The 27,993-nt window shown below is 45.7% G+C and overlaps 2 protein-coding genes and 2 long non-coding RNA genes across 32 annotated transcripts in view; 2 read left to right on the top strand and 2 right to left on the bottom strand.

Annotated features, from left to right (window-relative positions):
- The first annotated feature begins 20 nt into the window (after positions 1-20).
- LOC147361123 (uncharacterized) lies at positions 21-27,978 on the top strand. Its single transcript, XR_015139782.1, has 2 exons — positions 21-98; positions 23,767-27,978. It is a non-coding gene; the product is annotated as an uncharacterized LOC147361123 (long non-coding RNA).
- LOC147361125 (endogenous retrovirus group V member 1 Env polyprotein-like) lies at positions 4,970-6,278 on the top strand. The gene has a single exon (XM_086334686.1). It carries the CDS (start codon positions 5,107-5,109, stop codon positions 6,133-6,135), a length of 1,029 nt encoding a protein of 342 aa, XP_086190812.1. The 5' UTR covers positions 4,970-5,106; the 3' UTR covers positions 6,136-6,278.
- On the bottom strand, positions 7,548-13,789 carry LOC147361124 (uncharacterized). 2 transcript variants are annotated; one of them, XR_015139781.1, is made up of 4 exons: positions 13,660-13,789; positions 10,744-10,850; positions 10,037-10,104; positions 7,548-8,132 (listed from the first exon to the last, which is right to left on the bottom strand). It is a non-coding gene; the product is annotated as an uncharacterized LOC147361124 (long non-coding RNA). The 2 variants fall into 2 exon arrangements; XR_015139780.1 differs by lacking the exon at positions 13,660-13,789 and adding an exon at positions 10,969-11,406.
- CREM (cAMP responsive element modulator) overlaps positions 26,476-27,993 on the bottom strand; it is a 67,700-nt gene continuing 66,182 nt past the window's right edge. For 15 of the 28 annotated variants that reach the window (XM_086334664.1, XM_086334666.1, XM_086334668.1 and 12 more), the window contains one exon: positions 26,476-27,644. In XM_086334664.1, coding sequence (XP_086190790.1) covers positions 27,500-27,644 — 145 coding nt within the window. In that variant the 3' untranslated portion in view covers positions 26,476-27,499. The remainder of the gene's footprint in view (positions 27,645-27,993) is intronic. The other 13 variants (XM_086334655.1, XM_086334665.1, XM_086334667.1 and 10 more) reach the window with 2 other exon arrangements.

Genomic DNA, 27,993 nt, shown 5'->3' with positions numbered 1-27,993 from the left:
CCTCTGCCCTGGAAGCGGATGCGGAGGAGGGGGCGGCCTTCCGCCCGCTCGCGCCGGCGGTGCAGTGGTGTCGCGAGGAACCGGCGCAGGGAAGAGAGGTGCGTGCGGCGCCTGGGCCACTGGCAGCGGCGGATGGGAGTCGGGGTGGAGGGTGGGAATTTTTTTTTTTTTCTCCTTTAAACTCTCAGAGGTCAGAGTTAATGGGCAGGGTTGGGGCGCTCTCCCGTCCTCAGCCGCCCGTCGTCAGCCCAGAATGTACCTTGGGCCGGGGCCGCGCCGCGCTCTCAGCAGGTTTATCGTCAGGTGCGCCAGGCTCTCCTGTTCACCCCACCACGCAGTCGGCTGTGGGTGCGAGAACTTTGCAGGGTGGTCCCCATCCTGCCACACACACACACACACACACTGCAGGGTGGTCCCCATCTTGCCACACACACACAAACTGCCGGGTGGTCCGCATACACACACACACACACACACACACACACACACACACACACACACTCTGCAGGGTGGTCCCCATCTTGCCACACACACACAAACTGCCGGGTGGTCCGCATACACACACACACACACACACTCTGCAGGGTGGTCCCCATCTTGCCACACACACACAAACTGCCGGGTGGTCCGCATCCACACACACACACACACCCCCACACTGCAGGGTGGTCCCCATCCTCACACACACACACACACACACACACACACACACACTGCAGGGTGGTCCCCATCCTCACACACACACACACTGCAGGGTGGTCCCCATCCTCACACACACACACACACACTGCAGGGTGGTCCCCATCCTGACACACACACACACACACTGCAGGGTAGTCCTCTCGCCTCTCGGAAGGACAAAATAAGGCAGCTGAAACAACCCTTCCCCCCCTTTCCAAATGGCCGGGGAAGGCATCCTGAGACCGGGGACAGAATGCTTTAGCGGGTGGAACCTGGCGTGACCCCATTCTCCATACAAGGAAACTGAGGCCCAGAAACACGACGTGTCGACGCAGGTGCTAACTGGTAACAAAAGGGAGCAAATGCTCGGCATCCGCAATGTGTGTACAGCTTGCCAGAGGCACTGTAAACATGGTATTGTCTAATTCTGGACGAGTTTATTCTTTTTTAAACTTGTGTTTTCCCTTCTGTCTTTTTGTTACTCCGTATTTTAAAAGCTCCATGTCTGAAGTGTATTGTTGCCGTTTATTGGAATAAGTGGTCGGTGTCCTTGTTCTGACTTGCCCGGCTGTGCCGTCCCCAGCCCACCCACGTCTCTAACGCGACTGTACTAACTGGGGATTAATGGGCGGCCAAACGTAAAATGATTTACACCCCCTCCCCTTTACCTGTGAGTTTGCAGCTGGTGTCATCTCATGTCTCATTCTTTTTTGTATATGCCTGAGTGGCCTCTTCCCCGCCTCAGAAGAAATTTGCTAAATAAACTGGGAGTTAGTATACTCTTACAACCAGGTAAGAGCCAAGAAGACAGAAAATCAGAACAGAGAATGCATTTGTTAGTAGCCCCAGATGCCCCACCCATTAGTCATGAAAATATTCCCCAAGAAATTAGGGAACAGGTGGATCCTGTGGTTTGGAACTATATCTGTTCCAGAAAAGGCAAAGCTTGTTCCCTGGATGGAGATAGAGGTCAAGCCTGTGGGAAGATACCCCTGGTAGAGGCACTATCTTTTAAAGCCTGAGACCTTGTCAGGGAGGAGGGGTCGCAGATCAAACTGCTGCTCTGCTCACCAAATTCCTAAAACACAGGCCCACTGACCCCAGTCAGTCCTATTACAGCACTCGAATTCTCCCATCCAAAAAGCCTCACAGGGATATGTTTTGGCCCCGGTTTGTACAAGACTTATGGGTCATCCACCCCATTCACCCGTTAGTGCCAAACCCATACATACACCCAACTCACCTAAATGCCAGGGGTGCTCAGTACTTCTCTCTCCTAGACCTCAAGGATGCATGTTCTTTGTCCCCCTTCATCCAGACTCTCACACCTTTCTGCCTTTGAATGGAGGGAACTTGATACCCTGGAAGCACTTGGACAGTGCTTCCCTGGGGCTTTCTCTAGAGCCCCCATCTCTTTGGAAATGCATTAGCAAAAGAACTGATGGAACTGGGCCTGTAATGTGGAAGGCTGTGTTCCAGTATGTTGATGACCTATTAATTGTTGTTCAGTCACTAAATCATGTCCGACTCTTTGTGTCCCCATGGACTGCAGCACACCAGGCTCCCTGTCCTTCACTGTCTCCCAGAGTTTGCTGAAACTCATGTCTGACCATTAATAAGTTGTGAGATAAGGCAAGATTCAGATCAGAATACTGTTAAGGTCCCAAGTTTCCTGGCAGAAAGGGGATATAAAGTCTCCTCAACAAAGCCTGATCTTTTACAACAGGTTCAATGTTTAGGGTTTGTTTTGACCCCCTGGCCATAGATCAGAAAACAGCAGTTCGTGCATTACCACCTCCAGCCACAAAGAGACAACTCCGAGGCTTTCTCGGAATGTCTGGGTTCTGCCGTATCTGGATTCCAAGCATGGCCTTATGTATGAAGCTCTGAAGGGAGAAAGGGAACCTTTTCAGTGGAGTAGGGAGCACCAATAGCACTTTGAGACTCAAGACTGAGTTGAGCAAAGCACCAGCACTGGGGCTTCCAAATTTAGACAAACCCTTCACCCTATCCATGAGAGGGCAGGGATAGCACTAGGAGTCCTGACCCCAAAATTGGGAGCAGATCAACGGCCAGTGGCTTACTTCTCAGAACAGTTCTACTCAGTAGCCTTGGGATGCCCCAGCTGCCTTCAGGCGTTAGCAGCATGGCCCTACTGGTCAGTGAGGCTTGCAAGCTCACCCTGGGACAACATCTAGATAAATTAACCCTTCATCAGGTGCAATCTGTGTTAGAAGCCAAAGGATACCATTGGTGAACCAGAGGGAGGTTAGCAAAATACCAGGTTCTTCTAATGGATGCCCCTGATATTACTTCAAAGGTGTGCCAAGCCTTAAACCCAGCACTTCTCCCAGCTATTGAAAATGGAAATTTATTGCATCAGTGTACAGAGACAGTAAAACAAACTTATTCTGTCAGATCCAGTCTTCTGGATGAACCTCATGACAACCCTGAGGCTGAACGGTTCATTGACGGGAGTAGTTTATAGAGATGGGAATCCAAATGGCAGGCTGCTATAGTTACGGCTTCCCTGGTGGCTCAGATGGTAAAGAATCCACCTGCAATACTGGAGACCTGGGTTCAATCCCTGGGTTGGGAAGATCCCCTGGAGGAAGGCAAGACAACACACTCTAGTATTCTTGCCTAGATATCCCCATGGACAGAGGAGCCTGGCAGGCTACAGTCCATGTGGTCGTCATGGGTCGGACACGACTTTGAGACTAAGCACAGCACACATAGTTAGCTTATATAAAATCAGCGAAGCCAAGGCCCCACCACCCAGATTTCAGCCCAGAAAAATATTTTTACTGATTCTAAATATGGATTCCATATGATATGTACATGCTCATGCTGCCATTTGGAGAGAGACAGGAATGTTAACTGCTAGAGATTCTGCCATCAAACATGAAGATTTAATCTTAGCTCTTTTAGAAGCAGTGCAGTTCCTGACCCAGGCGCCAGTAATTCCCTGTAAGGGCCTTCAGAAGGACAGGTCCTTTATAACCCAAAGAAAGGACAAAGCTGAGCAAGTCCCTAAACACACAGTGCAGGTGCAGAGCATCACCAAATCATGGCCCTAGTGATTGTCTCCCCACCCTGAATGGCCTGCCTTCCCCAGTATTCCCCACAGGAACAAGAGGATGCTGAAAAATGGAGCTATAAGAAGGCTGGAACAAGCTGGTATAGAAAGGATGACAACTTTCTTATCCCTGGAGCCTAACAATGAAGGTTCATTAGGGTTCATATGATGCCACCACCTATGGGAGGAGTGCACTGTGGGACTTGATACTAAGGACTTTTTCAGGAAAGGGGCTTAAAGGAACAATAAAACAAGTGACCCTTGTTTGTGATTTGTATCCCCGTAATAATCTGCAAGGCCATGCAATCCCTGGTTCGTTACTCAAGCCAGTTCAACACCAATGGATAGACCTGGGGGAAGACTGGCAATTGAACTTCACCCAGATCCCCCCACAGTCAGGATAAAAGTATCTTCCTGTGTCCATCAATACTTTTGCAGGATGGTTGGAAGTCTTCCCCATTCAATCTGAAAAGGCCACTGAAGTCTGTGAGTCTTTCTTAAAGGAGACAGACAGTTGCTTGGTTTAGACTTCTAAAATCCCTCCAGAGCCATAATGGGCCCTCCTTCATAGCAAAGGAAGGCCTAACGAACACCTTGGGGATTAGCTATAATCTACACACCTCTTGGCACCTCCAATCTTCAGGAAAAAGTAGGGGAAAATGAACCATACGTTAAAGAAAACCTTAACAAAACTTTGCCAAGAGACTCATGAGCCCTGGTTCCTCTTGCACTCCTTGGGGTACACATTGCTTCCAGGGTATCCTGAAGTTTAGCCTATTTGACATGACCTAGCAGAGGCCCTTCCTTACCACTGGTGTGAGGAATTGAGCCAGTGCCTACAAATGTACTGTTAACCTGGAACAGGATCACGAAGCAGCCTTGGCTAGTGCCAACAAGGCACCACCAGCGCCCACTAGGGATACAACAGAGGGGCAGCTTCTTTATGACTTAAGTTTGGGGACCAAGTTCTTAAAACTTGGAAGGAGGGAATCCCCTGAAGATCAGCTACCAAAATGGAAGGGCCTCTAAGGAGTAATTTTAGCTACCCTCACTGCCAGTGAACTACAAGGAATACCTAGTTAGTTACATTTAACTAGATTAAATCTCTTGCCTCCAAAAACCCCACAGGCTACAACGGAAGAACACACCTGTGAGCCAGTTGAAGACCTGAGATTCTTATGCAGAAGAAAAGCACCACCAACTGATGAGTAAAAAGTGATGCATTAGGCTGGACTTCTGGTTGCTAATTTTGTCATTGCATTTTCGGTCACATATTCCTGGTTTGCTCAGCCACCCCCCCCCAGATAAGCAGTTTTGGACCCTCAGAGCCTAGAAGACCAGAACCAATGACAGGATGGGAAACATGGACTCTTCTCCTGGCCCTTCTCCTAAGGAGGGGTTGGGGACAAAACAACGAGGAGAGGGGAACCTGGAGAGAGAACTCAGTCGTCAACTTCTCCAGCATTTTGGCCTCAGGAAATAATCTCTCCAGTTGTTGGACCTGTCATCCCCACCCACAAGAGGGGATTCCTCAGCTCCAAATTGTGCCGGTAGATGAGGATGTCAATCTCACCCTGACTTCTGAACCGGTTAGGAACACACTGCTTCTAATAGTGGATCTTGAAGATCACGAGGAAATGGGGTGTGTAGAGCTTACAGACCCTTGGAACCAAACGGGTCTCTGGATCAAGCGGCCCTTTCTCTGCACAGGGCAAGGAAAACCCTGTTGCCCCTGCCAGACAGATGCCTGCCTTATTGATGCAGGAAGCTCACTGTCTATTTATCCAATGTCATTTTCCACGTTAAGCTCCTCCTGCACCCCTAACCAGACTCACTGGTGTGTGGACTCATCTCTGCTCTCCCCAGGCACCCAGCCCAACACATCTTGTACGCATTGGAGAGGAACAGCAGCCCCGGCCTGGAGGCTCACCTATCAGACCCCCTCTGCTTTCAGTGATGAGGAGGAAATAGAGGAAAACTCAGAACTAGATGGGGGACTGCTAGAAGGAGGGCCTTTGTCCCCCAGGTGCAGTAATGCCCCTCGTTGGGGTGCCCTTTTACGTCGATGGTTTAATTCTACTTCACCCCGCCAAGCTTGTACCCCTGCCGGATATCTATTCCTCTGTGGTCCACCGCAGAATAAACTACCCTTTGAAGGGAGCCCAAATTCCTCCTTCTCCTGGCCTCTCCGAGCAATGGCCTACCCATGCTTAGACAATGTTCACTTCCGAGGAGAATGCACTTTGGGCCGATTGGGCGCTAAAGGACAAAGCACCACTGCATATAATAATGCCACCTCTCAAAACAGACATAACTGGGCACTCAGACTAGTCCTGGCAGGAATTTGGGCGGCCATAGGTCTGGCTGCCCCTTGAGGGGTTTTGCCTATCACGAAACAATCTTAAGAAACCTCACACAGGCCATAGAAAACCTGGTCTCAAAAAACGGTGATGGGAATTCCCCGGTGGTCCAGTGGTCAGGACTCCATGCTTTCACTGCCAAGGGTGCAGGTTCAGTCCCTGGTCAGGGAGCGAAGATCCTGCAAGATATGCCTGGTGCAGCCAAAAAAACAACTGGTGATGCCTTTAAGGGGTCTCCAAGAGTCCCCAGATCCTTAGCCAATGTTGTGTTTGACAATAACCCTGGATCATCTTCTGGATGAACAAGGGGGTGTCTATGCAGTGATTAACAAAACTTGTAGAACATGCATCAACAACTCAGCGGGAGTTGAAGTAAATACTCAGGAAATTCATGAACAAGTTAAATGGCTATGTGGGTTCAGCTACCCCACTGCCCAAACTATATGGGACTCAGTCAAAGGCTTCATCCTGTTACATTCCTTGGTTCTTGCCTCTCCTGGGCCCTCTAGTGGTAGTAGTTCTTTTGCTATTATTCAGAGCCTGCCTGTTTAATCTTTAGTTAGATTTGTGTCTTCCATGCTTCAACAGTTCCAAGTGAGGCTCCTGATGGCCCAAGGATTTAAACCCATTCCTAGAAGGTGACCCTGGTCCCTGTAGGTCTTTGGAACAGTCAGCGAGGGACTTCTGCACCTCTCAGCTAGGCTAGGGTCTCGGCAGGAAGAAGCTCCAGTAGAAGAGACATTCGGCTCCTTGACCCTTAAGAACAAAGGGTGTAGAACCCCTCAAAGGAAAATGAGATCAGCTGGGATCTTGGGTCATCTGCCAGGACACTTGCCCCTGGACAGCGCCTCCTTGAACAACAGGAAGCTGGCATCCGTAGACTGACCAAGGGGTGAAGCTTCCTTAAACAACATGGTGCTGAAGGCGATAAGTTAACTGCAAGTGATTAAAAACGACCTCCCGCCTATGCAGTAGGCCGATGTTGACCACTACACACCCTTCCCAGTGGCGGTAGTCGGCAAGTCTGCCATTTTGAAGTGCTAATGCAGAAAGCAAAAAACTGCACAATTTATTCATATGGCACTGCCAAGGAGGAGGGACAGACCATCTGAGCCATGCCCCCTGCCTGGACTGCAGATCCATTCTCACCGTCACCCCATGTAAGGACCCAGGGAGCTCTGTGAAGGAGCAGATAGGCAAGGACACCTGATCCTTGCCTTTCTTCCCTTGTGCTGCAGTGTGAGCTGCCATAAAACCTTGTCAGAAATTCTCATCTGGTCTCATGTCAATGTCTGTTGATTAAAGAGTCCAAGGGCCCAGGTCAGTAGTACTGGGAAAATGAATGACAGCAAAGTGCTAATGCCAAGATGAGGAAGGAAAGTTCTAAAGAACTGCAGTCACATAGAGGTGCGGAGGTAGCAACAGGATGAAATGACTTCTCTTTATTAAGGCAGTTCCGACCCTTTTGCTTCCCAGGCAAGTTTGACTGGAATGTAACTGCAAGTCAGTGAATATTCAGATTTTCAGGGCTGCGGTGCATGGTTACTGTGTGATCTGTTCCAGTTGCTGTTTTGTGATGTGGGTGCTGTGTGAAAGGAAGCATGCAGTCATTCGACCCTATGTGTGCGGCATGTCCATGCAGACACATGAACTTTTTATTTAATTGTAACAGTTAACAGATTTATATTAGTGATGTGGGCTGAAGGGCTTACAAGGAGACACAGAATGGCACATAGGAGACAGCATGACTTCTGCAAGCTTTCCGTGCTGAAGGGTCATTGGCAGAAGAGAATGGCATTGTCAACTGAGAACACCATCTGGGGGAGCGCGCAGACACGACCAGGGGGCAAGGCAGCCACAGGCTGTTGCCCAGTGATGGATGGCTGCTGGTCTACAGCGACTTTTGTGCACTACCCGCCCCCATCCCACCTCCTCCTCTAATGTTCCTGCCATATTCCCCTTAGCAATGTGTCTGCAGGGCTTATTCAGAATATGACTTTGGGTCTGCAGGCCTGGAAAGGAAAGATAAGTATGAAGGCCTCATCAGTAATTTTCCAGAGTGCCAACCCCCTCCCACTAAAACATCACACGCACATGAAAATCCTCAAGACAGAAATGACTCCTGCTTGACACCTGGTGAGGGTTCCAGGAAAGGCCACAGAAGCAGTGTGATGCAAAGATGATGATGAAAGGCATCTCTTACTGAACACCTGGTGCATGCTAAGTTGGTTGTTTATATATATGTATATATACATATATGTAAAACCAAGCCTATGCTTTTATTCTCCATTTTACAGAGAAATGGTGCCAATATGATGGTGAAAGGTGTCATTTATTGAACACCTGCTGGATTCTAAGTTTTTTTGTTTGTTTTTACTACCAAGCCTATGCTTCTATCCTCCATTTTACAAATAAAGACACTAATTCTGATCATTAAATCTGTGGAAGGTCACACTACTGAGAAATGGCCAAAGTGGGGATCTTGTCTGCAAGATCACCCTCCTGCCCCACCTCCAGGAATCACTGAACAGGAGCTCAGGAAAGCAGACTGGAATAACGAGAGAGGATTCTGCAGATGTTTTGAGTGGAAAAGAGACACATTCTAGTGAGCCTTGCTTCTCTCCTTTCCTCTTTTTGAAGTGGTTTGGGAGTGACTGCTTAGGATTAGTTCTAGACTTGAAGAGAGGGGAGCCTTGTTATTTCTGTGGAACTCAGCCCTCCCAACCAAAGGCAGCAAGGTTGAGAGGCGTTATTCAGGAAAAACCCATGCCTTTAGCCCCAGCATCTCCTGTGATGTAGCCCTTGGAAGTCTGAATGCAGGGGCACTTTCTCACATGGATCTGGCCCAGGTGTGGGGCTGGAGGGGGCGAGGGGAGGTAAGCAGTGCAGCCTGAGACCCTGTCCTTGAACACTCAGCCTTCTTAGAAAGCTTCCAGCTGGATCAGCTAACCCCACCCTGCTCTCAGCAGACAGAAGTACTTGGGAATTTTTTTTTCCTTCATCTCCATAATCGCTGTTGAGGTTTTGGTTGTTGTAGAGAAGTAAATATGAAACTTGGGGGGATGGCTTATTACTGCTCTTCAAACTTTTTAACTACAGAAGCTGGGTATTTTTAAGCAGAATTTTTAAGGGAATCACAGTACTGAAAACATGAGCAATATCACTGTCAGCTCAAACAATTTATAAATATCTGCTTATATAAAGAAACCACCTCAACTGAATCAGGGAGCCATAATTACACAAACCAGTCATTTGCACAACTCCCTGAATCACCTCCTAGAAGACAGAAAACACTGAGCCAAGTTAACCCAGGACGTGGACCTTTGTTCAAAAGAAGGAAAATGGCCCCAAGCTCAGGCTAAGTACCTGCTCCGAGTGTGTGTGCTCCACCCACCCGGTGGCCCGTTTCCATGGCAGCCGCTGGCATTTGTAAGGCCGTTGTGGGATAACCAAGACTCTTTGTTGTGCCACCAGTGCTCTTCTGTCACTTTATTTTCCAGTGACCCCTCCCCCCACAGGCCCCTGGAAAATCTAATGATAACCAGCTACAGGGGAAGTATTGACTCTGATAGCAACTTAACCTGGACCAAGGTAAAGTGCTTCATTTATCCGTAGAACAAAGCTCCAAGGTTATTTTCTCTACCATTGAGGTGAGTTAGGAAGTAAGGGAGCCCACTCCACCTAGCGATTAATTGTAAGTATACATCCTAAACTGCACTTGTTTGCAGAACATTCTAGAATACTTTAATGCCTTGAACTGTTTGTAATCAACAAGTGGTAACTTAGGTTTAAAGATACAACTAGTGAATAAGGGAACTTAGAGTTGAAAAAGAAAATGTGGCCAAGATTCATTCGCTACCAATCCAGTTAATTTTTTAAAAGCCTTAAATAACATAAGCAATCTCAGTAGTCTTACATTTGAGTGATTTTCTGAAATATTCACTGAAGTGTCAGATGTACATGCAAAAGCCATTGCTTCATTGCCTGTAAAACAGATGAATACCTTCACCTAGATAGAAATCAGGGAGAAGGCAATGGCACCCCACTCCAGTACTCTTGCCTGGAAAATCCCATGGACAGAGCAGCATGGTAGGCCGCAGTCCATGGGGTCGCTAGGAGTCAGACACGACTGAGCGACTTCACTTTCACTTTCCATTTTCATGCATTGGAGAAGGAAATGGTGACCCACTCCAGTGTTCTTGCCTGGAGAATCCCATGGACAGAGAAGCCTAGTAGGCTGCAGTCCATGGGGTTGCACAGAGTCGGACACAACTGAAGTGACTTAGTAGTAGATAGAAATCATCAGTCCAGCCAAGGATTATTGGCTAGTATGGAATCTGTACTGAATAGAAGTCTCAGTGCCAGCCACCAAAAATCTAGTGTCTCTAAAAAAGACTTTTCAAAAACCAAGTCACCTTAGTTTCAGGCCACCTCCTAAAACTGCTGAGGAAACCAGGGTACTAACCTGCAAGTTTGACTGAGTTTGCTACCCTCCAGGCTTCACAGCCCACATAGTGGGCAGTGTCTTAGAAACAAAAAGCTTTTTTTTTTAAATAGAAACAAAAGCTTTTTCTAGGAAGGAGAAGATGTTTAGCACTGGAAAATAACAGGACCAAGGCTCACCTGGTGGCAGAAAGCTCCAGGGCAGGGAATTCCAGTCCCAGTTCAGCTCCTGACATGATGTGACTGAAGAGACGTCGGGCTCACCGCCCAGTTTCCTCACCGTGACCCTAAAATGACAACACAGCCGACTTCACAAAGGGGCCAGGATGTGGGGCAAACAAAGGACAGCAGCACTTTTCCCATTTCAAGATGGGAAAACATTAAAAAAAAATGGGCACGCACAACCTCATTATGTGAGATGTCCCCACACGCCTCTGCCGTTTTAACTATCAGGGCACCGTATTCAGTCATGTCCAACTGTGCGAGTCCATGGACTATAGCCCGCCAGGCTCCTCTGCCCGTGGAATTTTCCAGGCAAGAATACTGGAGTGGGTTGCCATTTCCTACTCCAGGGGATCTTCCCAACCGGGGTCAAACCCGCATCTCCTACATCACCTGCTTTGGCAGGTGGGTTCTTTTACCACTGTGCCACCTGGAAGCCCATTAACCATCAGTGACTTATGTAGTCTCAGTCACAATACCTTCTGTTCGGGTTACTCTGGATTCCCTAATCTTGACTTTGATCTCTGATGGTGAGCCCTGAGTAAGCTTTCCAACAACCATTTCATCTGCCTCCCAGCTCACCCTGCATCTCCAGGACCCCAGGCCTGGCTTGCCCGGGATAAAGGGCACACCTCTCTGACCACCCCCTCTTCCCACGTGCAGCCCACACACTGTAATAATGTCCCTTGTGTGTCATAACTAGGTCATGACCCTTCTCAGGCCATATGTCACCTCCTCACTTCTCTCAGACTCCTAGTGCTCTGTACATAAGACAGTTCAATATACACCCCCAAATGGTAATTATCTGTTAGACCTGTTGTTCTCCAATGGTTTGGAGAATGTTTTCCCAACTCAACGGATTAGTGCTTTCCTTAATTAATAAACATTTCACTACCGTACAAACACGGTTACCTGAAAATATCATTCTGGCATAGTGTATGTCCTTATTACATCATGGTTTAAGTTTGAAAAGGCCCCTGTATGATCATTATACATGGAAACAGCAATGTCTCACTGATGTGGCATTATAGGAAGAGGTCCATTTAAGTAAACTCCTGGGTAAATGAAAAGACCTCCTTAAAGGACCCTTGGAAAAGTTTCACCATTTTTGATAGCACTCTTCATTTCAGAAATAATATAATCAAACGTTTCACTACTTACATATTTATCAGTGGCTGTTTTCTAAAATGTGTATAGATGTCTGCCTCCTTGTGAATGGGAAATCAGACATAATTTAAGGTTTTCATTACATTCCAAAGCATCGTTAAGTATACATTATTGAATATTGTAATAATCCAAAGTGCTAGTTTTGCTTCTTAGAATTCTTGTTTCTCAGCCAGATGACACTATTATTTCACCTGCTGGTCCCTTCTAATTCACTGCTTCTGATCTACTCCACAGGCTTCCCAGGTGGCTCAGTGGTAGAGAATCCACCTGCCAGTGCAGGAGATATGGGTTTAATCCCTGGGTCAAGGAGATCCCCGGAGGAGGAATGGCAACCCACTCAGTATTCTTGCCCCAGAATCCCATGCACAGAGGAGCCTGGCAGGCTACAGTTCAGAGGGTCGCAAAAGAGTCAGACACGACTAAGTGACCAAATAAGCAATCTACTCCAGACCAGCACACCAGGAAATCAAACTTAGGAGTAAGAAACGTGTTTGTGCACTGCTGGTAGGAATGTAAACTGGTGCAGCTGCTATATAAACTAGTATGGTGGTGGTGGTTTAGTCGCTAAGTTGTGTCCGACTCTTGCAACCTCATGGACTGTAGCCTGCCAGGCTCCTCTGTCCATGGGATTCTCCAAGCAAGGATACTGGAGTGGGTTGCCATTTTCTTCTCCAGAGGAATTCCCCCAACATAAAAATAAAATTATTGTGTGATTCAGCAATCCCACTTCTGAGTGTACTCCCCCCAAAAATTTGAAGGCAGGGTTTCAAAAAGATTTTTGTACATTCCTGTTCACAGCAGCAGCATCTACAGTAGCCAAAAGGTGGAAGCAACCTAAGGGTCCCTCGACAAATGAGTGGATCAACAAAATGTGGTGTGGAAAACGGAATATTTTCCAGCCTTACAAAGGCTGAATTTCCCCTTGAGAATCCCTATGTTGTCCTGGGCCTAGTGAGTTTACTTCCCTCTCAGGCTTTCCCCGCCAGGCCATGACCTCTGCATGTCATGACTGACAGCTCACCCTGGTCCCTCCCTCTCTCAGTTCCTAGGAGGGTCAAAAGAAGAGAAAGGAAATTGAGTAGGGGGAGATGGGGTACAGGGGAAAACCATCTTGAGGGGACTAGCAGGGGAGACCTAACAGCCCCTCATCCCCTCTTTTGTGCTAGGCAGTGGGCACATGAACAGGTATATATTATGACCCAATCTTACAAATGAGGGAAATTGAGGCCTATTTCCAAAAGGTGAAATTAAGAGAAATAAGGGCACTGCTGTGAGTTCATTATTCTCAGATGAAATCTTCGCTAATTTTTCTCAGGGAGCAGCAGGTGGAGGGGGGGGCTGTTAAAAAAAGGAAGAAAGGAAATTCTGACATATGCTATATATGAACCAACCTGGACATTGTGCCAAGTGAAATAAGCCAGTCACAAAAAGACACATATTTTAAGATTCCACTTATATATGTGAGGCACCTGGGAAATCAAATCATAGATAAAGTGGAAGCACAGAGTCCTAACCTTAGGACCACCAGGGAATTCACATTATGATTAAAATTTTAATTTTTATCTCTCATCAACATCTGAGTGTATCTGCTTAGTTTTTTTTTTTCTGTTACAGATTAAGGAATGGAATGGGAGAGACTGAATGTACAGAAACCCAATGGCCAGACCATCAGAGCAATAGGTTGACCCATGACCTGCAGCCACCTACCCCAGAGACCAACCGCTTATCCATAGTAACCAGCCCAAGAAGCCAGCCTCCTTGAAATCAAACTTAGAGGAAGCAAGATTGCTGTCTCTAGCAACAAGCCAGGAAGCTAAATAGTAACTTCTGTAACAATTGGCCTCAGATGGCTAGGGCTTGATGAATAACGGACACACCTTCCTAATTTTGCCCCTGCTTCCAACTTAAAGCCAGCCAGAGGGAGTCAAATCTGACCCCCAACCAATCACGTAAGATCCCTGGTTCTAGGTTATCCACCCTCAGCTGCCCCCTGCCACCAGCCTCTGGTCAGGCACACCTGAAACCTCCCTTTCTCCATCTTACAAAGTTTTCCCAACTCCTTGCCCACCTTTGAGTCTCCACCGAAACACCAGTGACGGTGGCTGGCCCCCTTACTATTGCAAACTCAGAATAATGGCGTTTGCTTTTCTCATTTTGTTCGTTTGTCTTTCTGCAGATGTATAGTTTCTGCTGTGTAATGGCAAAACACTATTCAACTTTCTGCAACACTTAACTACCAAAACATAACTGTTACAACCCCAGTTTCCTAGCAAGTTCTTTATTACAGTGCTGAAATTTTTAACAGTGGGTAGTCATTTGGAAAAATTCTTTTAGAACAATTATTTTGCCACTTAGACTCTTCTATAATACTTCAGCCACTGAGAAACAGAGAACATCTGTTTGTTCTAGTGTTTGTGGATGGCTGGAGTGGCCCCAACAGATGACCTCCAAATAGCAGGGATATTTGTCCATCTCACTTGAAAATGTACATGTGTTAACTGAGTCCAAGCTTGTACTGCTCACTGCATGACAGACCAGTACGTCAAGAGATGAGTTGTTGGGGCGAGGAATAGCAACTTTAAGAGGAAAGCCAGAAGCCTGAAAAAAATAACGGATGTGTTCCAAATAAGCAGCTTGTTTGGAGTTGGCATTCAGGCTTCTTTTATACTAACAAGGGAGAGAGTAAAGTCAGACATTTCCTGTTTCCGGTCAGCCTTTGGAGGGGATGTGTTAATTTCTTTCTCCCTGAAGTCATTCACAGATGGGTCTGGTTAGGATGTTTCCTGGGAGCTAAACAAAGGTATTTTAGCATAATGCTCATTACCTGGGAGGCAGGGTTCCCAGAGATGGGCCATTATGTATGATTTAGGTTTATAGGCAATATCCCTTTAGTGATTAACTTGTAATAAAATTAAAGGTAGGATGTATTTCTGTTTGCTTGGATCTGAATAACTACTGGCTAAACATCAGGTGTTAGAAAGTACTTGATAAAGCTGGCTTCACTGTCATGCTGAAAAATCATAATGGATATTACTTTTTAATTAGATGATGTCCTTCTCTCCCTGTACCTCCATGTACATGACCTCCCTATGCCCTGTTGGTAGCATCTATTTGTCTCAGGCAGAATTATGATTCTTCTAGAATACAAAGAAAAACATGTTTGTGCAGTCTAGCCTTTGCTATCGAAAATTTTTAAGATCACAAACTTGCAAATCAGGCTTTCAAAAGAGACAGGACTTTCTAAATTCCAAATGCTCTTTGTATTTCCAGGGGCAAACCCAGGCTGGCTGGTACATTATTACAAGAGCTTGATTTTTAACACTAATGATCTTGTGGGAAAATGCAAGGGTAAAACAGAAGTTTACTTTAAACCAGAGTGCCAGGGAGTCCCTTGAAACAGGAAAGGAAAATAGAAAAATCCCATCTCTTCCAGGTCTGGGGAGAGGAAGCAACAGCAAAATGAGTTGGTTCGCCCTCTAGTCAGAGGACTGCCGGGAAGGTAACATCCCACTGGTGGAGAGAATGGAGCTTGGCGATTTCCTACACTGTTTTCCTGGTATTTGATTCTGATTTGCAGTTTTAGGTTCAGTGCATTACATCGTCAGTCTTAGGGCTTGTTACCTGGGTATTTCCTGTGACTTTGCACCTTCTCCCTTCTCCTCCCCATCTCCATTCAAGGCAAATGGGAAATGTTTAACGCAAAGCATACTCTTGTTGAAAAGCATATGTTGTCTGATACCTTTTTTAGACATTGGATATGTTAATTATGTTATTTTGAGGAAGTTAAAAACCCATCTCTTTCAGAACAGTGATTCTCAAATAGGGTTCATTTTGACATGCCATTGAGACTAAGCGGACCCGGGGATGGGCTGTTATTTCTGTTTAACAATTTGGCTCCATCTAGTGGACTGCAAGGAGATCCAACCAGTCCATTCTAAAGGAGAGCAGTCCTGGGTGTTCTTTGGAAGGACTGATGCTAAAGCTGAAACTCTAGTACTTTGGCCACCTCATGTGAAGAGTTGACTCATTGGAAAAGACTCTGATGCTGGGAGGGATTGGGGGCAGGAGGAGAAGGGGACGACAGAGGATGAGATGGCTGGATGGCATCACCAACTCGATGGACATGAGTTTGGGTGAACTCTGGGAGTTGGTGATGGACAGGGAGGCCTGGTGTGCTGCGATTCATGGGGTCGCAAAGAGTCGGACACGACTAAGCGACTGAACTAAACTGAACTGAGTGGTCAGTTTTGGAATTTTCATAGGCTCTCATCTGTTCTTTAATAATAATATGCAGTAGTGTGTGCTTTCCTGTCTTGACTCTGCAATCCCATGGACTGTAGCCCGCCGGATCCTCTGTCCATGGGATTTCCCAGGCAAGAATACTGGCGTGGGTTGCCATTTCCTCCTCCAGAGGATCATCCCGACCCAGGGATCAAACCCGTCTCTTGTGTCCCCTGCACTGGCAGGCTGATTCTTTACCACTCGTGCCACCTTTAAAACTCCTCTTCAAACATAGTCATTTTTCCTAGGAAGGTTTGGGGGGGTGGATAACTGACTAAGAGAATATATGCATTTTTAGCAAATACGACAGTCATGTTTTGAAGAATGACTAAGGTTTTTTTTCAAGTGGATAAGGAATCTTTTCCATTTTAAACCTTTTGTTTTATATTGAAGTACAGCCACTCAACAATGTTGTGGTGGTTTCGGGTGCACAGCAAAGGGCCTCGGCCACACACACACATGCTATCTATTCTCCCCCAGACTTCCCTTCTATCCAGACTGCCACATAACATTTTTTGAAGAATGACTAAGGTTTGTATATATGGTTGGCAGGTTTAGCAAATAAAAATACAGGGTACTCAATACAATTTAAATTTCAGATTAAAAATAATTTTAGTATAAAATTTAGTAAAATTTTTTTAGTATAAGTATGCTCCAAATACATTAATCTGGCAATTTATGTGTTTCTATCATATTTTGCATCTCATTTGACAAATGAGAATTCTAAGGATCAAAGGCTCAAAAAAATAGTAAGTATTTTTCCCATTTTACTATGGCCTGTCCTTTTTTCTTTAGAAATTTTCCTCTAAGTTTCCAGAAGAAATCAGATCAGAGTCTGATCAGATAACACTTCAGTTTAAGCTCCAAGTATCCTGAGACATCTTTGTTTTAACTTGACCAGGTGAAATGATCACTATGCAAGTTCCCAGGGGACCCTCAACCTCTCCCTGAAGCTTCCCTACCTGGCCCCTGGGGCTCACCTGTGGGTTCCAGTCATTTGTGAGGACACAGCTACTACATGAGGGCAATCTTTATAATGAAACTCAGCCCAACGATAGGCTGCCTCAGGTTCTCTCCTGCAACTCCAGACTGTCATCATAAAATACATGGGGACTTCCCTGGTGGTCCAATGATTAAAACTCTGTGCTTCCACTTTCCACAGCAAGGGGCATGGGTTTGGTCCCTGGTCAGGGAACTAAGATCCAAGAAAGTGTGTGATGCAGCCAAAAAAAAAATTATCTCCTGGTTTTGATGAAATCCCAAATTACAAATGATATCTTCAGTTCAGTTCAGTCGCTCAGTCATGTCCAACTCTTTGCGACCCCATGAATCGCAGCACGCCAGGCCTCCCTGTCCATCACCAACTCCCGGAGTTCACCCAGACCCACGTCCATTGAGTCAGTGATGCCATCCAGCCATCTCATCCTCTGTTGTCCCCTTCTCCTCCTGCCCCCAATCCCTCCCAGCATCAGAGTCTTTTCCAATGAGTCAACTCTTCGCATGAGGTGGCCAAAGTACTGGAGTTTCAGCTTCAGGATCATTCCCTCCAAAGAAATCCCAGGGCTGATCTCCTTCAGAATGGACTGGTTGGATCTCCTTGCAGTCCAAGGGACTCTCAAGAGTCTTCTCCAACACCACAGTTCAAAAGCATCAATTCTTTGGTGCTCAGCTTTCTTCACAGTCCACCTCTCACATCCATACATGACCACTGGAAAAACCATAGCCTTGACTAGACAGACCTTTTTTGGCAAAGTAATGTCTCTGCTTTTGAATATGCTATCTAGGTTGGTCATAACTTTCCTTCCAAGGAGTAAGCGTCTTTTAATTTCATGACTGCAGTCACCATCTGCAGTGATTTTGGAGCCCCAAAAAATAAAGTCTGACACTGTTTCCCCATCTATTTCCCATGAAGTGATGGGACCAGATGCCATGATCTTAGTTTTCTGAATGTTGAGCTTTAAGCTGACTTTTTCACTCTCCACTTTCACTTTCATCAAGAGGCTTTTTAGTTCCTCTTCACTTTCTGCCATAAGGGTGGTGTCATCTGCATATCTGAGGTTATTGAGATTTCTCCCGGCAATCTTGATTCCAGCTTGTGCTTCTTCCAGCCCAGCATTTCTCATGATGTACTCTGCATAGAAGTTAAATAAGCAGGGTGACAATATCCAGCCTTGATATACTCCTTTTCCTATTTGGAACCAGTCTGTTGTTCCATGTCCAGTTCTAACTGTTGCTTTCTGACCTGCATATAGGTTTCTCAAGAGGCAGGTCAGGTGGTCTGGTATTCCCATCTCTTTCAGAATTTTCCACAGTTTATTGTGATCCACACAGTCAAAGGCTTTGGCACAGTCAATAAAGCAGAAATAGATGTTTTTCTGGAACTCTCTTGCTTTTCGAAGATCCAGCAGATGTTGGCAATTTGATCTGTGGTTCCTCTGCCTTTTCTAAAACCAGCTTGAACATCTGGAAGTTCACAGTTCACATATTGCTGAAGCCTGGCTTGGAGAATTTTGAGCATTACTTTGCTAGCGTGTGAGATGAGTGCAATTGTGCGGTAGTTTGAGCATTCTTTGGCATTGCCTTTCTTTGGGATTGGAATGAAAACGGACCTTTTCCAGTCCTGTGGCCACTGCTGAGTTTTCCAAATTTGCTGGCATATTGAGTGCAGCACTTTCACAGCATCATCTTTTAGGATTTGAAATAGCTCAACTGGAATTCCATCACCTCCACTAGCTTTCTTCGTAGTGATGCTTTCTAAGGCCTACTTGACTTCACATTCCAGGATGTCTGGCTCTAGGTGAGTGATCACACCATCATGATTATCTGGGTCGTGAAGATCTTTTTTGTACAGTTCTTCTGTGTATTCTTGCCACCTCTTCTTAATATCTTCTGCTTCTGTTAGGTGCATACCATTTCTGTCCTTTATCGAGCCCATCTTTTCATGAAAAGTTTCCTTGGTATCTCTAATTTTCTTGAAGAGATCTCTAGTCTTCCCCATTCTGTTGTTTTCCTCTATTTCTTTGCATTGATCGCTGAGGAAGGCTTTCTTATCTCTTCTTGCTATTCTTTGGAACTCTGTATTCAGATGCTTATATCTTTCCTTTTCTCCTTTACTTTTCGCTTCTCTTCTTTTCACAGCTATTTTTAAGGCCTCCTCAGACAGCCATTTTGATTTTTGGATTTCTTACCATTCTTTATATCACAGGAAGCAAAATAAAAGCAAGTTAGTTCACTATAAATGGGCATGAACCATCTTAGTGGAGTGGTGGCAATGCTCTAACTTATAGAGTGTGGTGATGATTACACAGCTAAAAGTCACTGAACTGTACACTTGAACTAGATGAATTGCAGCATGTGAATTATATCTCAATAAAGTTACTCCCACACGCCAAATTCATTGCAGTACACTATATGACCACAGAGTGTCAGCCAAGACAAACATGAAGGATTTTCCCATAAACCTATCTCCAAAGATCTCCATCAAACCTATCTCCATCACCAACCATGCTGACTGTGGCTGCCTCTCACCACAGAAATTCCTGTGTCCTGGGCCTCAGGGGTTTGAAGTTACCAAGCACCAAAGTCAGGTAGCAGGAATAAGGAAATTTTTTCAAATATTTGCTTATGCAAATCTACAGTGATCATAGCTATCAAATCATTTAACCGATGATATTTGCTGAAGCTGAAACTCTACCTGATATGAAGAACTGACTCATTGGTAAATACCCTGATGCTGGGAAAGATTAAAGGCAGGAGGAGAAGGGAACAACAGAAGATGAGATGGTTGGATGGCATCACCGACTCAATGGACATGAGTTTGAGCAAGCTCCAGGGGTTGGTGAAGGACAGGGAAGCCTGGTGTGCTGAAATCCATGGGATTGCAAAAAGTCGGACATGACTGAGCAACTGAACTGAACTGATATGCAAGTAAAAAAAAAAAAAAAAAACCCTCACACCACAATAATCTTCAATAAGAAAACTAGAAATTTAGTCCTATTGGAAATATTCAGTTCAGTTCAGTCGCTCAGTCGTGTCCAACTCTTTGCGACCCCAGCACACCAGGCCTCCATGTCCATCACCAACTCCTGGAGTTCACTCAGACTCATGTCCATCAAGTCAGTGATGCCATCCAGCCATCTCATCCTCTGTCGTCCCCTTCCCCTCCTGCCCCCAATCCCTCCCAGCATCAGAGTCTTTTCCAATGAGTCAACTCTTCGCATGAGGTGGCCAAAGTACTGGAGTTTCAGCTTTAGCATCATTCCTTCCAAATATTAAAGTCCTTTAAAACTGGTTTTGGACTAGTTATATGTTCTGTTATATAAACTTTAATTTGTATAGTTATTATACATTAAAACTGTAAATTTAAAAGAATTTTTAAAATGTCCATCTAATTATATAAAAATCAATAAAACTATTAAAATAACAAATTTGATTTAAAAAATCAGATAAAATAATCAATAAAACTTTTCAAATAACTAGTTAACATGGAGAGAAATCTTCTAAAAGGAGTATAGTCTCTCTTATTTATGACTAATTTAGTCCTTTGAAGAAGTAAAATCAATAAGTCGGGTTATGGGAAGGTAAATCTTCTAAGGCATTGAAAACCACAGTGGTTTCTGGGCTGGCAATACTTCCTTTTACTCAGTGCAGCCGTGTTAAGATTGAGCAAGGCAGAGACTTGTGAGCTGGAAAATTTTCAGTCACATTTTGAGCATATTCATAAATAACTGTAAGTGAAGTAACATTTGTCTAAATAAAGTCTTCAGGTGTCAAAATCTTAACCTACATGATCCGGATCAAAGTAGACACCCCTTCCTTCATTAAGGCCAGTTTCAGTCTAAGGGCATTTTGCTCATGAATTCTGTACCACGTCAGAGATGGATGGATCCAGCAAGGTCCGGCAGCCTCCCACTGTTTCAGGGGTCATAACGGCAAATGGTTTCTCAGAAAACTATGCTTTCACCAAAAGCTGGTAAAAAATCCAGTTTATAAAAAAAGAGAGGCATTGTGGTAATGGAGTTAAGAGTTCTGAGTATTTCTAATCTCACCATTCCCAGTAACTATCAACATTTAAATAAGTCAACCTGAAATCTGGTTTCCTTGTCTATAAAATGAAAGCAGTAAGTTACACCTTTATCACCTCTTTTTAGCTTGGGGATTCTATTCCAATGTGTAAGTCTGCAGCTTTGATATCCCAACATCTAATCCTCAATCTGTAGTACCATTTTCTCCTGACTGGCTTCATGGATTTTAAACACCAGAGAGAAATGGATGCATGCTCTCAGACGGATAACCAGCAAGGGCCTCCTGTCTAGCACAGGGAACTCGGCTCAGTGTTGTATGGCAGCCTGGATGGGAGGGGAGTTTGGGGGAGAGTGGATACAGGTCCATGTATGGCTGAGTCCCTCTGCTGTGCACATGAAGCTATCACAACAATGTTAATTGGCTACATTCCAATATAAAAGAAAAGGTTTTAAAAAGCAATGGATGCATGCTCTTGTTCATTACAACAGGAAGGGTTCAGGCGTTCTTAAGTCTACCCAGTGGGGCCACAGAGTGTCTCCAGCCACCACCCACCTGGCCAGCACGCGTGCCCTCCGGCCACCTTCTTGCTTTGGGTCCTGGCTCCCTTGCTCGCTGCCGGGTTTGCTCTCGGCCCTGAGCTCTAGCAGTTGTGTGACCTTGGGCAAGTCACGCACCCTCTCCAAGTCTACTTCCTTGTCTGCAAGATGGAAGATGGCGGTGATGGTAAAAGCACCAATACTGATGAGAATTAGGTGCGATAAGCCCGTGTGGCATGCAGTTTGGTGCTGGGCACAGGGACAGCACTCAGTGAATGGCAGCCATTGCTTTGGATAACAGCTGTGTGGTTGGAGCCTCCACAGGACTCGGGATGTAACAGAAGAGTCCATGAAGTGCCAGTGTTGCCACGTGCCCTGACCCTCTCTCCTTCCAGACCCTTTCTCACTTGTAGCGACGAACATCCTGCCTGACCCCGCAGGTCTCTTTCCAGAAACCTCTCATCACAGTCCTGAATACGGCACAGCGACCTAAGGAAACAGGAGGCATCATCCATGAATCTCTTTCCCAAAAAAGAAACTGGTGACCGCAGTTGCCTCCCGGGTGACGGGAGCCAGGGATGGGAAGCAGACTTTGCACTCTATACCTTTGTATCCTTTGAATTTTCAACCTCAAATATGTCTTACCTATATTAAAAACTAAAGTTGATTTCTGAAAAGTAAAAGGATACAATTTATTTTTTAAAGGTGACACCTTCCCTCCGGACAGTCGGGGAGCTGAAAGTCGAGCCTCACAGGCTTCCTCATCCCCCGCCCCAGACCTCAGGGTTGTGGGCAGAAGCCATGGGGGCACAGAGGGGAGGAGAAAGGGTGTTAAGTTCAGACTCTGACTCTTTCTGCACAAAGATCCAAGGAATTCATAGATTCGGAGCAAGGCTTTATCTCCAAATCTGATTGATGGCCCAGGAAAGGTAAAGATCTGGATTAAAAGCAAGAACATGGACTCCCTGGTAGTTCAGTGGTTAAGACTCCACACTCCCAAAGCAAGGGTCACTGGTTCAATCCCTGGTCGGGGAACTAAGATCCCTTGGCCAAACAATAAAAAAAAAAAGTAAAAACAAATGGTAATGAAGTGTGTGCAGTGCAACCCACACTGAGCTTTGGTACTATTTACAAACAAGCAGACATTTTTTTTTTTTAATAAGGAAATCTGAAAAAACAAAAACCTCTATCTTCCTGAAAACTAAGACTGGCTTAGAAATAAGAAGGGTTGCATTTTATTTAAGCACATACAACCTACTGTAACAGAATGCAAGGTTACTTTTATTAGTTTTCCATCTTTGATGAGCTTCCCTCGTGGCTCAGATGGTAAAAGCATCTGCTTGCAATGCGGGAGACCTGGGTTCAATCCCTGGGTGAGGAAGATCTCCTGGAGAAGGAAATGGCAACCCACTCCAGTACTCTTGCCTGGAAAATTCCATGGATGGAGGAGCCTCGTAGGCTACAGTCCATGGGGTCGCAAAGAGTTGGACTGAGCGATTTTACATCTTTGATGGAATTATGTGTGAAGAGACTTATCTTAAATCTCGTCATAAGTCATCACACAGTATCCTGTGGCAAAATAAATCTTTGAAGTACGAACACTGTGTTAACAATGGTTTGTGTTTTAAAAAAATACATTTGTAATTCTGAAATGTAGGAATATGAAATGTGCTTAGGAGAAAATGGATTTATAGAGAAGCTTACCCACAAAGCATAAAGATTAAACTGTGCCATGCTTGAGTAGCTGGCGTGGGGTTGGGTGTCTCTAGGACCACCTCAGATGCGGCACCTCAGATCTGGCACCTCAGCTGCCGAGAAGCTTGTGAAGTGCTGATAACTCAGCAGGGCTGGCTGAGTCTCAGGGGCAGCCTGTGCCGCACATGTGCCCAAATCACGCCATGATTTTTGGTTGAGGACTAGAGAAGCAGTGTGTTGGTCTCAAGAGTCCTCATACTTTAAAAATGTATTTTAGGCACAAAGGCACAGCCTTACTGGACATAAGAAGAGCTGATGAAGGAAGCAGAGAGGCGAGGCTGCTGATACAAATGGTGCTACTTCGGGTAAGTGCAGAGCTCCTGGCCACACACCCAGCAATGTCCTCCCTCTATTCTTCCATTTTGAGCAATTTCAAGTCACAAGCCACCTAGTTAAATCTGACAAGGTGGTGTAATCCTCCAACCTAGGGTCAATAATTTCTATTTCAAATAGTCCAGGTGCAGAAACTCTTAGGATTAAAAGAATAAAGTCACAGACACAGTGACAGCTCTGGATTCCATGCAGCACTGCTGCATGAGGCAAACGATGTTCACACAGCTTCCAACTTACCTCTGGCTCCATCTACCAGGAGGCTGCAGGCAGTATCTGCTAATGCTGGGTGGAGAGCTAGCACATTGTGCTAATCTAGCAGCAAAAGATGAGGTTCCAAGGTACAAATCAGATAAGCCAGAATCTGGGGAAGTCCTGTGCGACTCCAGCCTCAAGTCCCACCAAGGTCCCCAACCCCTGGCCAGCTGCAGCCTCACACATCACCAATACGGGAGACCCCATTAGCTGCCCACACCTGGCTCTTCTGGAATCCAGTTCTATTCAACACCAATTGGCCATATGCTTCACAGAAGCTGGCCGCCCTCCCAGCCCCAGAGGTTGCATCCTCACTAGGAATCCAAAGCTTTTAACTCCACTCTCCAGGCCAGTGAGCAGCTGCGGAAGGGGGTGACGAGCGTCTGGCAGGTGAGACTCAGCTGGTGAGACCTGCAGAAGGTCTTCTGTGCAGGTTTTCTTTGCTCTGAAGACAGGACAACCAGAAGAGGTGCTGCCGGCTGCCCTCTGGTGCTTGTATCCAGGCAACGATACCAGGATTGAGAGGCCAGCCTATACAGGGAGCTGATGCTCGTGAGGCCGTGTTGAGCCACTGAATCTCCCACTGAATCTCTGGGCCTGGTGTCTCATGAGATGATAACATTTCCTCATGTTTAAACTACTGGGGAAAAGGGGGGGGGGCATTGGCTATCTGGGGGTCCCAAGTAGTCAGATGCAATCTCCTTCCCCTGAAATGACAGAGTGGGGTACACATGTATACGCACAGCTGCTGTCGAACCAAATGGACTCCCCCTCCATGAGTCCTAATTTCACCTCCTCCATCTCCTTGACTCTTCTCCTAGGAGGGGGTCTGCTCCGTACCCCATCTAGATACACACACCCTCACCGCTGCATTTCCAGTCACTCCCAAGTCTGCCTCCTTCAGGAAGACCCCGTCTGGCTTCGCCCACATCTGCCTCCCCTTCTGACCTACTGCATCTCCTGCATCCACTTGTTTACACCCTGTCTGCCAATCCCTGGGTCACCCCCTCAGTGTCCACACTTCTGAACATACATCTCATTTACACAGACTCTGAGCAACTGAATGAAAGGTTGAGTGATGGAGTGAATGGTAACTGCATGAGTACCAAGCACCCTTCTCCTTCACTTGAAACCTGGGGTTTTCCTTTCCTCTTTTCTTTCTTATCTTCCTTCCTCATCTTACTTCTCTGTAGAATGAAAGACAAACATTGAGATAAAAGAGATTCAGAGCTCAGGCTCTGTTGGGTGGATTAAGTATTTCTAGAGAAAGCCGCAAACGGTGCACCTGGCCTCCTGGGAGTTACAGATAAGGGATGATGACATGGGGTGGCACTAAGATGCCACACAGCGGCCTCCTATCCTGCACCCCACACTGCACACAGAAGCCAGCTCCACTGCTGAAACTGGGGGAGGGGCAGCCTTCACAGGTCGGGAGTTACAGCAGAAACTAAGCTGAGTCCAGCCCACAGGAGGCCTTCAGCAGATGTCCCATGAGTGAGTGAGGTGACAGAGTATCTTGCGGTCAGGGCTTTGGGCTTACACATGTCTTCGAGGTTTTTTATTATAAAAGTAGGATGAGATGTGAATACCAGTAATAACCCATTCGACGTAATGAACTTCATCTGAAAGTGCTGACTCAAAAGTATTTGATCTAACAAGTAGCTATCTCAAAGTGAAAAATAAAATCTTGAGTTGTCCTAGATTTTCCTTTCAAATTCCTATGGTGGGACTTCCCTGGTGGTCCAGTGGTAAGAATCTGCCTTGCAATGCAAGGGGCTTGGATGGGATCCCTGATTGGGGAACTGAGATCCCACAGTCTGTGGGGCAACTTAGCCCATTTGCTACAACTAGAGAGTCCATGAAGCAGCAAAACATCCCGTGTGTCGCAACTAAGCCCTGACGCAGCCAAACAAATAAATATTTAAAAAAAACAACAAAAAACCAAACCCTCCCATGGTTGTTAGCCACAACTCACAATAGAGGATCACCAGCAGGAGATTTCCAGACCATGTGCAGAGAGGCCTAGTCCATCACACCAGCTGAATCTCTCAGAGCTACTCCGCTGTATACAGCTAAGCCCTGGGGCTGGGTTTCTGAGACGATGGCAGAAAACACATGGCAGAAAACACGGCTCACTGTGGAAATGGGCAGTGGAGCCCGTGAAGGTCTGCAAATACAATTTGAACTTGTAACTCGGCACAGGTATTAAAATATGTGTCACCTTTCATCACCTTAAGAGCAAACCAACACTAAAAGCTTCTGCAAGATCTTTTATATTACACCGTAGAGTAAAAACTGTAGTCAATGTTCGGATAGTTGAAAGAGCACAAACACTACAAAGTGTAACCAACATGGTTCTATTAAAAACTGTTGTCAACTCTGGCATTCAAGGACAGCAATACAATATTTTCTTTACAAAGCAACCAATATAAAAATCTGCAAATGCCATAAATTCATTTATAGGCTATTATTTTCACATAGGCATGTCACTCGATTCTTTCCATTCCTTCTTTCTTTCCATTCTCTCCTGAGGTATTTTTTTGTGGTTTATTTTTATTGTACTGCTGGATGCATTTATCTTTGATCACCCTTTCCTAAAATGATTTTTAAAGATCTGCAAAAAGTTTTTATTGCATAGGACACTATTCATGACACAGAGATTGGGAACTGCAAATATGTGGCATTGGAACAAGTCTTAGAAATATTGCATTTTAAGAATCTGTTACAGACTTTTTTTTACAGTTTGTCTCTTTTAAAAAAAAATTGAAGTTACAGCTAAGAGTTAACTACGTACAGTGAAGCAGTTTGGGAATGTTAGAGATTAGAAAATACGCTGAATGATACAAAGGAGGAAAAAAAAGCCATAATTCTTGCTGGCTATATATTGTATTGCCTTCAAAAGCAACTGTACAGGTTGTAATCAGTTCATAGTTAAATATTTCTACTAATCTGTTTTGGGAGAGCAAATGTCTTTCAAGGTTTCCAGTTCCTCTATAAGCTTCTTGTTTTGAACTTCCAGCACCGCGACTCGACTCTCCAGACACTTGACATATTCTTTCTTTCGACGTCGACATTCTTTAGCAGCTTCCCTGAAAGAAAATAGAAAGCAAAAGGGCAAACAAAACATTTTTTCGCATGCACGCTACTGACAAGGAGGCTGAAGGAGGCTTGGGAAGTGTGATCGTGGTTGCATTCCCCATCCTGGGACAAGAGGTCTCGTTCAATTTCAAACACTAAAGCCAAACTGGGTTCTCAAGGGTCACCGGGGTCCCTTCCACAAGTCATTCCACATGGCAATTAGTAGCATGGCTGCACCTCCTGCCTTGATTAGAGTTCAGAGCAAACAAGGTCCGAGTCAAAGACAGTTACTCTGCTTTATGGCAATAAAGATCTTTGAGGGCCTTGAGTTCCTCAATGAGGGTCTTGTTTTGGTTTTCAAGCACAGCCACGCGGTTTTCAAGACACTTGACATATTCTTTCTTCTTCCTGCGACACTCCCGGGCAGCTTCCCTGGAACCAACACAAGGCAAGTGACAAGGGGAACAATCTCTCAGCGCAGTCCAGAGCGGCCCCCCGGGCTCAACCACCAGGCGGTCCTCGGTCAGGTCTGGAGAGAGCCGCACGACAGCTGTGACCAAGCACGTGCCTGGGCGTGTGGTCACCCTCAGCCAGCAGGAGCGATGGCAGAGCGACAACAACTGGCCCGGCATCTGTGGTACCAGGTGTTTCCTTAGGGCGCATGGCCCATGGTCACAGGGACCAGAGAGGTTTTCAGTAACCAAAACGATAGGAACACATCCCCACATGAATTTCTACCAAAAAAAAAAATTACAGATCTGTTCAATTCTCTTAACTATCT

The sequence above is a fragment of the Bos grunniens genome, chromosome 13, assembly GCF_055505025.1.
Source record: "Bos grunniens cultivar Pamir isolate PY7600 chromosome 13, Bosgru_T2T1.0, whole genome shotgun sequence".
NCBI classification, from domain to species: Eukaryota; Metazoa; Chordata; class Mammalia; order Artiodactyla; family Bovidae; genus Bos; species Bos grunniens.
Note: the sequence above shows the minus strand (reverse complement) of the source record. Positions and strands in the feature narration are given on the sequence as shown.